The 14,302-nt window shown below is 43.4% G+C and overlaps 1 protein-coding gene and 1 long non-coding RNA gene across 18 annotated transcripts in view; one reads left to right on the top strand and one right to left on the bottom strand.

The window, feature by feature from the left end:
- Positions 1-4,269, bottom strand: part of CDC42BPA (CDC42 binding protein kinase alpha) — a 181,699-nt gene extending 177,430 nt beyond the window's left edge. For 4 of the 15 annotated variants that reach the window (XM_030268942.4, XM_041715391.2, XM_030268943.4 and 1 more), the window contains exons 1-2: positions 3,806-4,265; positions 2,865-3,089 (exon numbers count right to left, since the gene is read on the bottom strand). In XM_030268942.4, the coding sequence (XP_030124802.4) occupies positions 2,865-3,060 (196 nt within the window). In that variant the 5' untranslated portion in view covers positions 3,061-3,089; positions 3,806-4,265. Of the gene's footprint in view, positions 1-2,864; positions 3,090-3,805 lie in introns of all 15 variants that reach the window. The other 11 variants (XM_041715392.2, XM_030268949.4, XM_030268950.4 and 8 more) reach the window with 6 other exon arrangements.
- Positions 4,040-14,050, top strand: LOC115494488 (uncharacterized). 3 transcript variants are annotated; one of them, XR_012055274.1, is made up of 4 exons: positions 4,040-4,180; positions 5,126-5,756; positions 6,551-6,646; positions 8,594-14,050. It is a non-coding gene; the product is annotated as an uncharacterized lncRNA (long non-coding RNA). The 3 variants fall into 3 exon arrangements; XR_012055273.1 differs by having other exon boundaries at positions 5,126-6,646; XR_003959519.4 differs by lacking the exon at positions 8,594-14,050 and having other exon boundaries at positions 6,551-7,667.
- The last annotated feature ends 252 nt before the right edge of the window (positions 14,051-14,302 follow it).

The raw sequence follows: 14,302 nt of genomic DNA, 5'->3' as shown, positions 1-14,302 counted from the left end.
AAAAAGTCAGATTGTGGTTCAGTCTTACATGAAATACAGCAGATAGCATCTCAGACCCAGAACACTCTGTATAAAAATACACATCCCCAAATGCAACCCCAGCTCAAGCCCTCCACAAAACCAAACAGTAACACCTCAAAACTACACTGCTGAAAAGCAAGAAAAAAATTATTTGCTGCTCAACAGGAGTCTGTGTGACCACTGAACAGATGTTTATTAGCCTTTTCTTAAAACTAACAGACTAAACCTTATTTACTTCTAGAAGGAATAATTATTTTAACAAAGGCAGTTTAAGATGACAATCAGTTCTCAGGAGTAAATTTGTATTCTGAATTTTGTATACATACACACACATCCCAGTTCATACCAGTCCCCTGACCACTTCCAATACATTCAGATTGCACTCTCCATAATAATTGAGCCAATCTGTGGATGTTTGGCAGAAACCCACAAAATGCCAGCATCCAACTGACATCCACCATAGATATACCAGCCCCCAAGTTTTATTCCACTGATGGGAAAAATAAATTAACACACACTATTTTATATGGTACATTCAAAACCAAGAGCGCTCCACATGCAGCAGCTTTCTGAACTCCCCGGTGTAAAATTTGTGCTACTTTTCCTGCTGTTCAAATAGAGAAGCTAAAAAAAACTGAGCTGAAAGCACTTCAACACTGAGTCCTTTAGAGAGGTGCGGGCAGAGTCCATGATTTCTGGCGGCCAGCCTTCCACTTCTGCCACTACTCAGCACATCTCTGACTTGAAAACCACATATAAGCTCTTTCTAATCAACCACTTTCATTGTTTCTCCTTCTGGGAAGAGAGATACGAGGGGTCATGATTATATCAAAGCACAGTGTACCCTCAGTAACTCTACTGCACCACAGCACTGGAGGGTACCCAACCTCTCTAAGGGCCTGATTTTGCCAACTCCCTGATCCCAAAAGGAATGCCAGAGACCGCCAGTTTCACTAGGAGGGCTGGCCCTCAGAGGAGACACTCCTGGGAGTGTTTGCAGGATACAGACATCATTCACACAGACACTTCCACCAGCAGGGACCAGCCACCGCTGGCTCTTCCCTGTCACCTCACAAGCCCTCCTGGGAAAGGTCCCAGGGCAGAAGGCTGGACAGCAGAGCTGGGAGCAGACAGAGGACCACAGTAACTCAGCCCTGGAAATGGAAGCAACTGGTCTTCTCTGAAGCCTCAGAGTCCTGCTAAGGCACAGCTGGAGCATGAGAGTGGAAAAATAGCAGGAAAAATAGGCCAGCAAGAAACCTTATTCCAGTCCAGCCTTTCCAAAACAGTGTATTATTTCCATCAGCAGATGGGAAAGCTTATTACAGAAATTTTCAGGTACTGTCAGAGCCTTGCAATGATACATTTACCCATTAAACAACCACCACTGAATGCACCAGCACCCAACACAATGGGTCCTAAACACACTGTTGTTCTGATCATCTAGATATGGTTAACTTGGTTGTTATTACTATTATTATTTACAGGGTATCATCACCTGGCTAGATGCACTGCAGACTACACTAAGATCCTGCACAGAAAATACCCTTGGAGCCATCACACTTCCCCAGTCTTTCACAGCTTCTGTATGCCAGTGGCAGTTTTAGAGGGAAGAGTCTTCAGAAGTACTTTTAATTACTATTTCCTCCTTTGCTAGAATGCATTAATTATAGCCTGTTCCTCCAGATAATAAGAAAACAAAAAACAGCGCAATATGAACACTACAAGAAACTTAATTACTGAGTCAGATGTCCTTTAGATGTCAGTATGACTACAGAGAGGAGCAGGAAAATAAAACACACACATATCAGCCTCAAGTTGTTAGATCAGTTATCAAAACAATGTCTTTCCTCAGCAACTTCATTTCGAAGAGCTCAACCACCTAGTGAATCAAATGCCTGTTAACATGTTTCAAAAATGTGCTTTTTTTAATGAAGGAGGCATGGTGATGTATTTATTACAAAGCAAATGTGGTAAATGGTTCTGTATGCAAATACAGAAGTGCAGCATGACTTTGAAGTTTGAAGGTCAGATACAGTAACCGTTCTCATCAAGGTTCTTATGTCAGACTGCATCTTCTGGTTTACATCTGAGTTTAGGAGGAGGAAGAAAGAGAATTAAAAAGAAAAAAAAAAGAGTCAACCAGTTCTGTGACAACATAAGAAGAACTGGCACAATATCATTCACCTGCTTTCCTTTAAAAATCTACTAATACCCTATCTCCCACAAAATGAAAAGTCTGCCAGGCATAGATTTTCATTCTTCTTTTCAACTCTAATTTTCCTGATGAAAAAAGCAATCTACTTAAGTCAGCAACAATTTTATATTAAAGAAGAGAATGTCATCTTCTCCATCTTCACGGATGTTTCAAACCCTTATCATTTAAGAAAGCTGAAGGATTTTCTTGTTGATCAACATGTTTTATTTTAAAGCAGTATAGATTCAACTGCAGAAGCAAATCAGAGGACTGTGCATTGATATTTTTGCAGGCATCAGATAATTTATCCCTCACCATTTCGTATTCCCAGCAACTGTAAGATACAAAACTCAACAGCTGGGCCTGAAGGCAAACAAATATGCTAGGAACACAACAGCCCGATCCATGTCAAAAAAGAATAATAAAAAATATGAACCATGTTTTACATGCATACCTCAAAGACAAAAAACCAATACAGATTTCTTTTTAGCACCACTACCACGTTTAAATATAGTGGAACTGACAACACTTCCCAGTAAAACACTGAGTTATAAACAACCCCTCTCACACATAAATAACAGAGACATTATACAAAGCAGACAGGAACATGGACGGATGTACACAAAATAAACACTTTCAAACTTACCCCACTCCAGATACTCAAGGATGTTCTTCTCTCTTCTCAGAGGGGAATTATTACATTCATCATAAAGGCAGATGAGTATATCCAGCAAGGTTTCCACACTGAAGCATTGCCCATTAGTCTGTGTTGGCCCATCCAAAATAAACTGCTCCAACTGCTTCAAACGCACTTCTCCAGACATGGTTGTGTCAGTTTGCATTGGGGTTTCTTTTTTAATGATTATTATTACTTTGTCAGAAAAACAACAACAACAAAAAAAAAACTTTTGAGGGTTTTGTTGTTTAAAAAGAAGTCAACAGTATTTTTAACAAGTGCCAAACCGTGATGGTCCTTAATTGCCAGCCCACCTCGGTGTTCCCAGCCTGAAACTAAACCCTTGGAGTTTCAGACACACACATACAGTGTGGATATCTTTGTATTCATGACATTTAAGAGAAGAAAATAGCTATCCTAAAAAAAATTAATAGGCTTAGTAAGAAGTGGGGCAAAAACATATATGGGCATTCTTGATGCTTTAACAATAATAATTGCACTCAAATTCAACCGAGACTGCCTGACACCGATTTCACCGTGCGTGCATAGGCACACGCAGTTAAATATTTAAGAAGGTCTTCTCCTTCATTCCCAATGCAGATCATGCAGCGCGATCCTGCGAGGAGCCCCGCCGCAGCACTACGGGCTAACAGCCCCTTCGGTTCCGCTTCCCAGGACGGATGGGAAGGGGAAAACAGATGTATTTACGTATTTATATAAGCGAAAGGCAGCAGAATCGAGGGCGCACACCGGCGGGGAGGGAGGGATGAGGGGATGAGGGGCCGCGCAGCCCCACCGCCCCCCCGGCCCCGGCAGCGCCTCCGCGGCCACCGCGGGGTGGGGCGCAGCCCCCCCTCCTCAGGGCGCAGCCACGTCCTGCCCCGGGCAGCCTTTCCCGTCCTCCTCCTTACCGAGTCTCCTTTTAAGGCTTTTCAGTGATTCAAAAAAACTAAAGTCTTCATTGTCGCCCCCTTTTCCTCCGCTGCGCCAAGGGGCGGCGGGCGGGACGCGCGCCCCGACACACCGGCAAAAGCGCTCCGAGCCCTGTCAAATCCTTCCCATGGCTGCGGCGGCGGCGGCGGCGGCTGCGGAGACGGCGCCCTCCTCCTCCTCCACCCGGTGCGCGTCCTGAGGCGGAGGGAAAGCGCCGGCGTCTCCGCTCCGGCCGCACGCTGCGGGCCGGGAGGCCCCGACGACGGCGGCGGTGGCTTCACTCCCGGCGGCGCGATGGTGTCCCGGCTTCGCCCCCCCGGGCAAAGGGCATCCTCGGGCGGTGCGTGTGCGGGGTATGTGTGTGTGTGTGTCTGTGTGTGTGTGCGTGCGCGGGGCGGCGGGGAGGGGTAGCGGCGGCGCCCTCCCTCCCCGGCTCGCTCCCTCCCTCCCTCCGCTTCCGCGCCCTCCTCTCCCCCGCCGCTCCCTCCTTCCTTCCCTCCTCCCTCCTTCCTTCCCTCCCTCCTTCCCTCCCGCGGTCACACGCGGCAGCCGCCGCCGCCGAACCCGCTGCAGCCCAACATGGCGGCCGCGGCGGGGGGGAGCCGCCGCCGAGCGCCGCCGCAGCGCGGGGAGCCGAGCCCGGGGCCGCCGCTACTGCTGGGATTGAGGGGAGGAGGGGATGCTGCAGCAGGGAATGCAGGGATACGGGCGGACCCAGGGATACGGGAGGGAGAGAGGGCGGGCGTGGGGAGGCCGCAGCGCAGCTCCCCGCAGGCTGCGGCCGACCCGGCTGGGCTATCCCGGACGGACCCGCCCGTCCGGCCGGGGATCCCTGCGGGCCTTGCCCCGAGCCGAGGAGAGCAGCCGCCGCCGCTGCCCGGCGCGGTTCCGCTCGCCGCCTCCTCAGCAATAAGGCTTTTGATTAAAAATCGCGGCCTGGTTATGGAGGGCTGGCAGGGGGAGCAGCGCCTGCCTGCTCTTCCAAGGGGATCTGCCGAGCTCCAGGCGCGAGCCGGGACTCCGGCTCCCTCACACTTCGGGGCTGTTAAAACGTGACGGAAAATGCGTCGGCTCTTGACGGTTCTGTCCCCGCTAGCGAAGTGCCTACCCTCATCGAGGAGCCCGCCGTGCCACCAGAGTACACGCCGGGGGAAACAAGCTCCTTTTGCGGGCATTTCAAACCCATATCGTTTAAGAGAGCTGGAGGATATCCTAGTTGATCAACGTGTTTTATTTTAAGGCGGTGTAGACTCAACTGTAGAAGCGCATCCGAGGATTTTGTGCTGATCTCTTTGCAGGGCCGCCTGTGGGGTGGAAAATGGCAGCTGCCCACCAGCACACCGCGGCAGTTCTCCTGGCCAGAGGTGTGAGGGATGCGCTGGGGTGCTCAGGGGATTGAATGTCATCTCTAAGACAACGTGTCACTTCAATTGTCTTTCCTCAGAAGCCAGGTGAAAGGGGAGGAACGCCATACCACCCTCAAAGGTCACTGGCTGTAGGTGAACTTCAAGCATTCTCCTGAAGCCCACCAAGTTCATCTTCTGGAGCTCAAGGGAAGGAAGAAGCTCAGGCATCTGCTTCCTCAGTTCAGTAACCAACAGATGACCCTCAACTGGGTTTTGTCATACCAAGCATCTATATAACACTTTTTTTTTTTAAACTGGCCTTTTTATCAGCTAATATAAGACATCAACAGTCTTACATACCCAGTTAAATGTACTACACAATATTAAAGTCCCATATGTTTGTTCAGAATCACTCAGCTGTATGTATTTGACTGGTGCAAAGCTAGAAAAGACAGTGGCTCCCACCCTATGTGTGCAGAATGACAGAGGAGATTTTTGGCAAATGAAGAAATGTGCAGAGAACTTAATTCTAAAAGCTTTTTGTGCAAAAACCCTCCAAGAAATGTTAGAAACCACTACAACTGTAAGTGAGCTTGTGATGGGTAGAAGATAGGATTAAACTGAGGATTAAACTAATAAGGAAAGGGTTTCCTTCCTGTACTGAGGTACACCCTTGGTATGATGAGAGAGAGCCCTGTGCCAGTGTTTTGGGTGCTGCTGGTCCTTGGCTGCTAGTCACAGCAGTGCCTGTGTGGTAGGAACCTGCTCCACAGCCGTGGCACACAGGCAGTTTTACAGTGAGAGTGAGGCATTTCCTGCTGGCTCTCTGCTGAACTTGCGGAAATTGGGATTGAAGCTGGGGGTGGGGGATGCCTGATGACAGTAATAAAAATAAATTGCTATTGCAGGGGTAGGTGGCCCAGATCAGATAGCACTTCCTATAGGGGTTGGAGACACGTCATCCAAGTTCATCCCGAGCATAGATTAACCATTAATAGGGTTGCAGAGGAAAAATGGAGAGGACTAAGAGTTAAAGGGATGTCAACTTGGACTTTGGAACTGAAGAACTAATGCCAGAGATATGATGGGTGCGGATATTTCACTTATTTACTCAGGTTACTGTGTTTCCCTTAGTCAATTATAAATTCCTTCCTTGTTTTAATTGCAAAACAAGTGTTTGCAAACAAGGGATGGATACCCAGCAAAGGCAATCACTTTCCCTGTATTTCTGGTTTTAAAACTGAATCCTTGTTAATTTCCACATCAAGTCAGTTTCTTTAGTGTTCTTTTCAGCCTGAGTGAGGCTGCTAGTAAAACCATGTAAGCTATAGTTGAACACAAAACCCAGGAATTTTTTGTTCTCTCCTTGTTTAATAGCCTGTCCAGAAACAAAAAAAGACATCTGTGTAACAACTGGTGATACACCCAGTGGGCTGTAGTCAGCTGTCATGCCACAGAAGCTGTGAGGAACAGGTAATACCAATAATGACTGGTGACACATTTATTTGCTGGGAACTACCTATGTACCAGATGAGTAATTCCCACACTACACCTGTGGAATGGAAAAATATTTTCTCTACATATAAGAATTACTTTAGTCCAGAATATTTAGAAAGCCAACAAAATAATTTGATGTAACAGGCAGAAATTCCTCTTCTCTCATACATTTGGTCACTAAGACACCCTGTCCTAAAAATATACCCAAGTTGTGCAAACATACCCCAGTATCTTTCATCATTATCATGTGTTTGTTTCACTCTGTTCTTGTTTTAATAATATCACAATAATATTTTTGTTTTATTGCTTAGCTTTATAAATGTTTACAGTACCTAAAACATAACTAACGATAACCAGGAATTTACATCTTACAATAAGTTAAGCAAGCTGATAGCAGCAGAGGGAATAGCGTGGAATGAGTAGGATACGGTTGAAACAATATAGTTTTATATATTAACAATATATATTTGAGTTTTTCAATAGTTACAGTTGGTACAATAGAGAAAACAGCCTTTTTTCTTCAGGGACAAAGGTTTGGTTTTGGTGAAGTATTGTAGATACCTGGTTTTGGTGTGCAAATAAGAGATAAGACATCCCCATGCTTCATTCAGCAGGTGAATACTACAAAATTTTGCATCCAGGCTTTTCTGTTCTCCAAAACTTCACTTTGTAGACACATGTTGTTTGTACTGATACAGCATTTCATCTCCTGAGCAAAATTTTGTAGTATTCTGCAAAAACAGTGCTGGCACCCAATTTAGAGGGTGTGTTTATAGACATGGGATGATACTATTTGAAAAGGGGTCCTACAGCTGTTGCCTGAACTGTAGTAATAATTTAGGTTATTGGAAGAGATTGCAGGTAGCTGCAGATGGAGCACACAGTGGTTGCACTCTAGGAGCACACTGAAGACCAGCATGTGTGAATCGAACAACACTTGTTCTGTAATCTGTTTCACTGTAGTTTCACATAAATCTTGCTGCTGGAGCAAACTTAATCCTAGTGAACAGAGAGATTTCTTCACAGAAACTGATGGCTGTTGCAGAACTTTAATTAGTCTCAGTACCTATAATAATGCATTTAGTAACAAGTTTTTAAAGACTTGTAAATCTACTTTCCCTAATTCGTTCTCTCTCTAACTGCCTTGCCAAGACCTATTTCTCCTGTGAGGTCTACAGAAAAGTCCAACTACAAGCATTAAATGGTACCTCGCAGAATTGATGCTTAATATTTACCTAATCCAAAACAATGATCATAAATGTGTATGTATATGTAGGCATTGTAAATATGGAATTATCTTTCTCTTCCCTCATGCTTATTTTATTGGTCTTTGGAGTCTTATTTATAGTCTTAACGATTTTCTGTGAATGGCTAAACAGAATAATTTTACCTCAGAGAGAAATTGCATCATGCTGATCTCACTACACTGGATCTGTCCTGGCCTCATCCCCCTGGTTTTAGTCTACATTTAAAACTAATGAGAATGTGGCCACCACTAGCATACAATTTTCTGTGAAGCAGGTTTGACCCTGCTGAAGTGTCCAGGGGTGCTGTGCTCTGAACAGAAACAAGATCGCCTCTGTGATTAAAGAAGAGGAGAGGAAGTAATGGAATTACATTTATAACTGTGTGAAATTGCTATAATTTAAATCCTGCTTTTATGATGCAGACTAGGAACTGACCAAAGTCGAGTCTCGTTCTGACCTCCAAATAGGACCCTGTGTTTGCACTCTGGCAATGATGTTTCATCTCTCAATATGTTGTTTTCTTCCTAGGAAAGTGGGGCCAAGGCTGCCAAAGCTCTTAGGCTGCTGTAAACCTTAATTAATGTCAGTGTAGCAGGCTGAGATTCTTTTCTTATTTTCCTTTCTTCAGTTACATAAATCTAAGACTGTTATTTTATTTTCTCTCTTGTTTTTGTAGTCTGCAGTTGTCTGCAACCTTTCAAGCCTTCAGTCCCTCCAAAATCTGGTTATTTCCTGTGGATTTCTCTATCTCTGCTGATGTTTTATTCTTCTGTGTCCAGAATCTGTTACCTGTGTTATGCCATCTTCCAAAGTTAAACTCTCCTCAAGATAATTCACTTCCTTAAATGCAGATACTTAATGACATAGAAAGGTCATTAAATAACTTTGTCAGGTTAAGTGGCTTCTTAAACAGAAGAGTTCTGACGAAGACCACATATTTATTTGTGAAATTGGATGGATGCAAATTTCTGCCACTGCCACACAAAGTACAGATAATCCATTGATTCAAAAGGAAAGTGGATGCATTTAAATTGTCTCGCCGGTATCTATACAAAGCTAGTGTTGCTCAACTTAAAACAACAATAACTTGGCGTGAGAGCTGTTTCTAAACCTACTCTCTTTGCAGTGGTACATAGTTTCTATTGACTATAATCAAAGCTTTCAATGTCTGTTGCTCTTGAGCGAGTACCTCTTCTGCTGGTGAACACTCAGTGCTGTATTATGGACTTTGTTTTGTTAAAAGGGTGTACTTAGAGATTAATTCAGTGAGGATCTCACTGTGAAAGTGATTTTTAAAAAAGAGCTGCTACTGTCATGTAGCATGTCATTCCTCATCCCTTCTATTGATGGAAGGGATGAGGAATGAGGAAACTTGTGACTAAGAGATCTTTAAGAGATCACCTAAGAGATTGGGTGAGGAAACAGGATGAAGTGAGGAAGAATGAGATAGATGAAAGAGGGAGGGAACATGATGACTAATTTGGAAATCATATGGGAAGGAAGAGTGATTTAGAAAGGGGAAGTCAAGGGCCAGGAGTTTGGCAAGAAAGAGGGAGAGGGCAAAATACTTACTTGTAAAACCCAGCAAATTCTGTACTTAAAAGAAAACAAGGCCAGAAAGAGCCTAATTTGGAATGTGAACTCGGAGTGGATGAAGCTGGATTAACTTTATGTCAGAGAAAGGCTTAGAGTGCCTAGCTTATTACAAAGAGAGTGCAGGAGATCACACACTGATCTCAATTTCCCCAAGGTTGTGGAATTTTCAGATTAGAGGTCTGATCAATTCAGTTATTGTTTTAAAGTGCTGTTTTGGTCTATTTGAGTTTTAATAAAAGAATACAGATTTTTTTCTATTGCTTATTTTTAACTTAAGAATTGCAGAAATTGCATCAAAGGTCTAAAATACATATTTTATTGGGAGAATAGATACAGACAATGACAGCAGATGCAATTCAGACAGAAGTCTGTTTTAATTAGAGGCAGGACACAATGTAAAGAGACACTTTCATCATGGTCTGCAGATTGAAATCACAATATTGTGGCTTATCAACAGTTGACATTTTGAGTTTGTTTGCTAAATTTTATTTGGAAGCAGAGGCAGTAAGCCCCACCTTTGCCTTCACAGGTTAAATTTGCAATCAATCATCACATTTTAAGTAGGTGATGGCACTAGCACAGGTAACAATGACTAGAAACCAGCACTTCTATTGTTCGCCAGTAGTACATTTTGCAGATTGATTCTTTCTGCAATGAAAACAGAAAAAATGAAGTGCTCTGTAAAATTTGAGACGCTTGTGTAAAACATTTGTTGTAAGTAAATACCTCTTGTCACTTAGCAGGTAACTTCAGGTCACCTCCCAAAGAAAATCTTGAAATCATGGAACCATGGAATGGTTGGGGTGGAAGGGACCTGAAATATCATCAAGTTCCAACCCCTCTGCCATGGGCAGGGACACCTTCCACCACATTGCTCAAAGCCCCATCCAGTCTGATCTTGAACACTTCCAGGGATCCACAGCTCTGTGCAACCTGTGCCAGTGCCTCACCACTTTCATAGTGAAGAATTTCTTACTAACATCTAATCTAACCAGTTTAAAATGTTATGTAGTGTTCAGTAATGATCCCACTCAAGCCGATGCCAAAAAAAGCCTCCTTGATCTCAGCAAGAGCGTAAGTGAACTCATAATTCCTTCTGAAACAAACAAAACTGTTTGGACTTAGTTTTATGAAAACTAAGAGTGGTTTATATCTTTGCACGATGTCAACCATTTTTCTTTGTAAAATGTCACTGCACAAATTAAGATATTTAATTATATGGAAAGGTTAGAAGTGTGATTACAAGTGGTTTTTGAGGTAGAGAAAGGCAAATATTTGTACTAGTTTAATCAAAAAGTGTGAACATAACACTGGCTCAGATTCTCGTGTGTGGATAGCACTGGGAATAATTGTCCTTGTGGGAGGAGGTGCTGGCCAGTGGTGCAGCTTCGTTTTGCTGATAGTGCTCCCTCGGTGAATGGAACCTCCCTGAGAGAGATGAGAGCAGATCTGTTGGCAGGAGTGCTCCCTACCTGCATCCATGGAGGAGGGTGAGCTTAGTCATGCATCACTTTGTCACTGTTTCAAGTAACCCAGCTCACCTCGGCTGAAATAAGCTGGGCTTTGCTTAGGCCTCCCTTAGGCATCAAAAGGAGGGGCAACCTGCAGCATGTGGGCAAAGACAAGCACCAGAGGTTGTGTCATGGACAATAACATCTCCCAGTGGGGCAAACACAGGAAAAGGACATTGCTCTACAGCCACAGCCATTCAGGGGACAAGTTTATGTGACAGTGAGTTTTTCTTAAGGCAGGAATGTTTAATGTTTAGTTTTTCTTAAAGCAGGAATGGGTTGATTCAACTCAATTAATCAAAGTGAAGACAAGGACTAAAAGTACTCATTAAAAGCAAATATTTTCAATCAGAGTAAGTTTTAGCAACTCGTAACTTGAAAGTAATTTGGCTGGTTTCTTCAGTTTTTGCAAAAGTGACTAAAATAGACCTGGCAAGCTTCAGACTCCAGCAACTTTCCAAGCCAAAGTTATGATGAAGGGATGGAAACAGGGTGCTATAACAGAAGCTAGCTTCAGCCTTAACCATGGAGATGTCGCTGCCTCCCCTTAACATCCCAAACTATGCCAAAACACACTGTAGGTGAATTAAAATCATTAAATGAAATGGAATGTTTCTAAAACTTCAGTCAAGTAATGTCATAAAAACATTAACCATAATACAGCTATATCTCAAAACCTTTTCTTCCCCAATTAGCTCAGAACACCAACAATTTCCATGGGTGGTGCATCAGGAGGAAGCAAGGTCCAGCTACAATCATCACCTGGAGACCAGCATTTGCTGCCATCACTTTCTTGGCTTCCTCCTGAAGGGCAGGATTTCATTTTGGAGGCCATGAAAATTGGGTTTCCAATTTTCCAATGGAAACTGGTAATGAAAAAATATTTTTGAAGATGTTAAAAAGATTTGTATTTTTACAATGAAGAGTGATAGCCATAGTTATGTGTTCTTAAAAAATTACGCTGGCAGTTACCAGCTGTTCTTTTGGCTTTCCCAACAAAGTGAAGATTTTCTTCCTTGACTGAATAATGAGGGAAGTGGCAAGTGGATGTATAATTAACCTCCAGCTATGGCTAGCACAGCTCTACACAGCAGCAATCCTACAGTCACTAATCTCACTGCTGTCTCCTACAGGAGGAGAAAATGAGCTGGGCAGAGGTCTCTGAACCTCATCCTCCCTCTGGTCAGGGACACTGACAGACCCAGGGTTCAGAGCCGCAGGATACTCAGTTTATTGCTCCAGTTTGTTTCAAGGCCTTTCCTAAGACTTAATTCCCTCACCCTGCAGTAAAAGTGATAATAATGAAAAGGTCTATGATTCACAGTTGAAGCACTGTATCTTGCTTAAGTTAAACAAGTACCTAAGTGCTCTGCTGAACTGTGGCCAAGGGTGGATTACTGAGAGAGCTGGGCAGCCTTCCCATCTCCAGCCAGTTCACCAAGTAGTCTCAGGCTAATCGTGGAGTTTTCAGGGGCTTAGTTTCCTGCACATGTTTATCATAGGGTATCTATTCTGACTGGTAAAGATAAGGAGATAATGAGGGAACATGAAAAAACTTCAGAACATGGAAGAAGGAAAGTGCTGTGGAGAAAAGAGCTTTCTGCATACTGGATATACATTGCATGTTACAATCTCCCTATGACTTTTCTTTAGTTTCTGGACTCTATTCAGGGTTCATGAAAAACAACAGGCAGCTTATTAACAGGGAGCCCACTGCCACTTGAAATGGCAAGAAAGTAGTTTGAATCCCACCAGAACCAGTGGAAGAAGATCCAGCACTGCATGCAACCAGCATTCCAGAGCAGCTCAAGCTGTGTTGCCTTCCAGCAGCCTCATCATCCTGGCAGCACTGGCCTGCTGTAGGATATGAATCTTTGTTCAGGCTGTTGCCTTCATGCCATACAGCAATCTGAAAAGTCAATGCAGCCCTCTTTGGAACGGCTTATTAAAAGGGAAATGGAAAAACATCTTTGTCAGTCGGTGCCTGACCTGCACTGGGAGAGTTTTTTCTGATCAGATATGGAGCTTTTAAGGCTGTTTTGCATTTCTCTGATTCCTACCTGGCAGAAAATGGCTAGAGAAAGGGCAAGAGTGTTACTGTGGAGAGCTTTTTTTGATATGGGAGAGGCCTGGTTACCACATAATAGTTTGCAAGAACAGACTTTCCTTTTAACAGTTTTTTCTACTTGGAAATTTATATTTAGTTTTGCAAAGTTAGAGCGTATTGAATTGCAAGAGATCTATCCTGAGTACATATGTTTACTGTATCTTTTGATACAGAGGAAATTAGTATTAAAAAATCTTTTCTAAGAATGGATTGTGCCAGGATACTAGTTTTGTAGCATAACAAACAGACAGGAAAATATAAGCATGCTAATCCATCCTGTGCAAGCTAAGAACTGAGGTAGGGTACTCTCCATTAACAACTGCTACCTGATGTTATAAACACAATTGTGGAGATTTTAGTGCCACGTTACAGCATCGAGTGTGAAACGAGAAAACATTGATGCTACTTTTGGGGATTTTGACCTATAGTTCTGAAAGAAATTAAGCTCTTTTTTCTTCATAATAAGTGGCCATATTTTGTTTATCCATAGATAAAGCAGCACTGTAGCATACTTCTGCTTCTGTGACCAACTCAAAACCTTTTTGCAGGCATTTTCTGATTCCCAAGTTCTGCAGATTTAGAAACAAAAAAGACAAGAGCAGTGAGTATCAGCAATATTTTCTTTTCCTGTTATACACTCATGGGTCAGTCCAGAAGGAATTAGCACAAACCAAAAGAACTATTTTTGCTCAGGTCCCCTTTCTGCAATGACAGAATTCCCAAATTCTAATCTCATCCCCAGTTTTGATTCACTTTCTGTCCTTATAAGGTGTGAGGTGTCTGGGGCCAACATGCAAAAGATACCTGTGGGGAATGAGCTATTTTCAACTCCCCCTGTATGACTGTGGATTTGAAGGCTAAATATTTTACCTCTTTTGTGGTAAGTGAAGGGGAAAATCCAGTCAACCAATATAAGAAATGGAAATACAGTCAATGGGGAGGCACTGTGGAAAGGGTTGTAACTAGGATGTATCCCACGTGAGTGGCTTTGGCTTTCAAGGCCCACCTTCTCATCTTTACTGGGAATGCACAGGAGAACAAGCAATATAAGCCCATTCTGGTGACTTCCAAGCATGGAAAAGGTCTCCTGAGCTGTTTGCCAGTTGATACAGCAGCCCATCTCTACCTGACGCAAGGCTGCAGGTAAGGAATTGGTTAAGTAAAAATTGTT

Source organism: Taeniopygia guttata, chromosome 3 (genome assembly GCF_048771995.1).
Source record: "Taeniopygia guttata chromosome 3, bTaeGut7.mat, whole genome shotgun sequence".
Taxonomy (NCBI): Eukaryota; Metazoa; Chordata; class Aves; order Passeriformes; family Estrildidae; genus Taeniopygia; species Taeniopygia guttata.
Note: the sequence above shows the minus strand (reverse complement) of the source record. Positions and strands in the feature narration are given on the sequence as shown.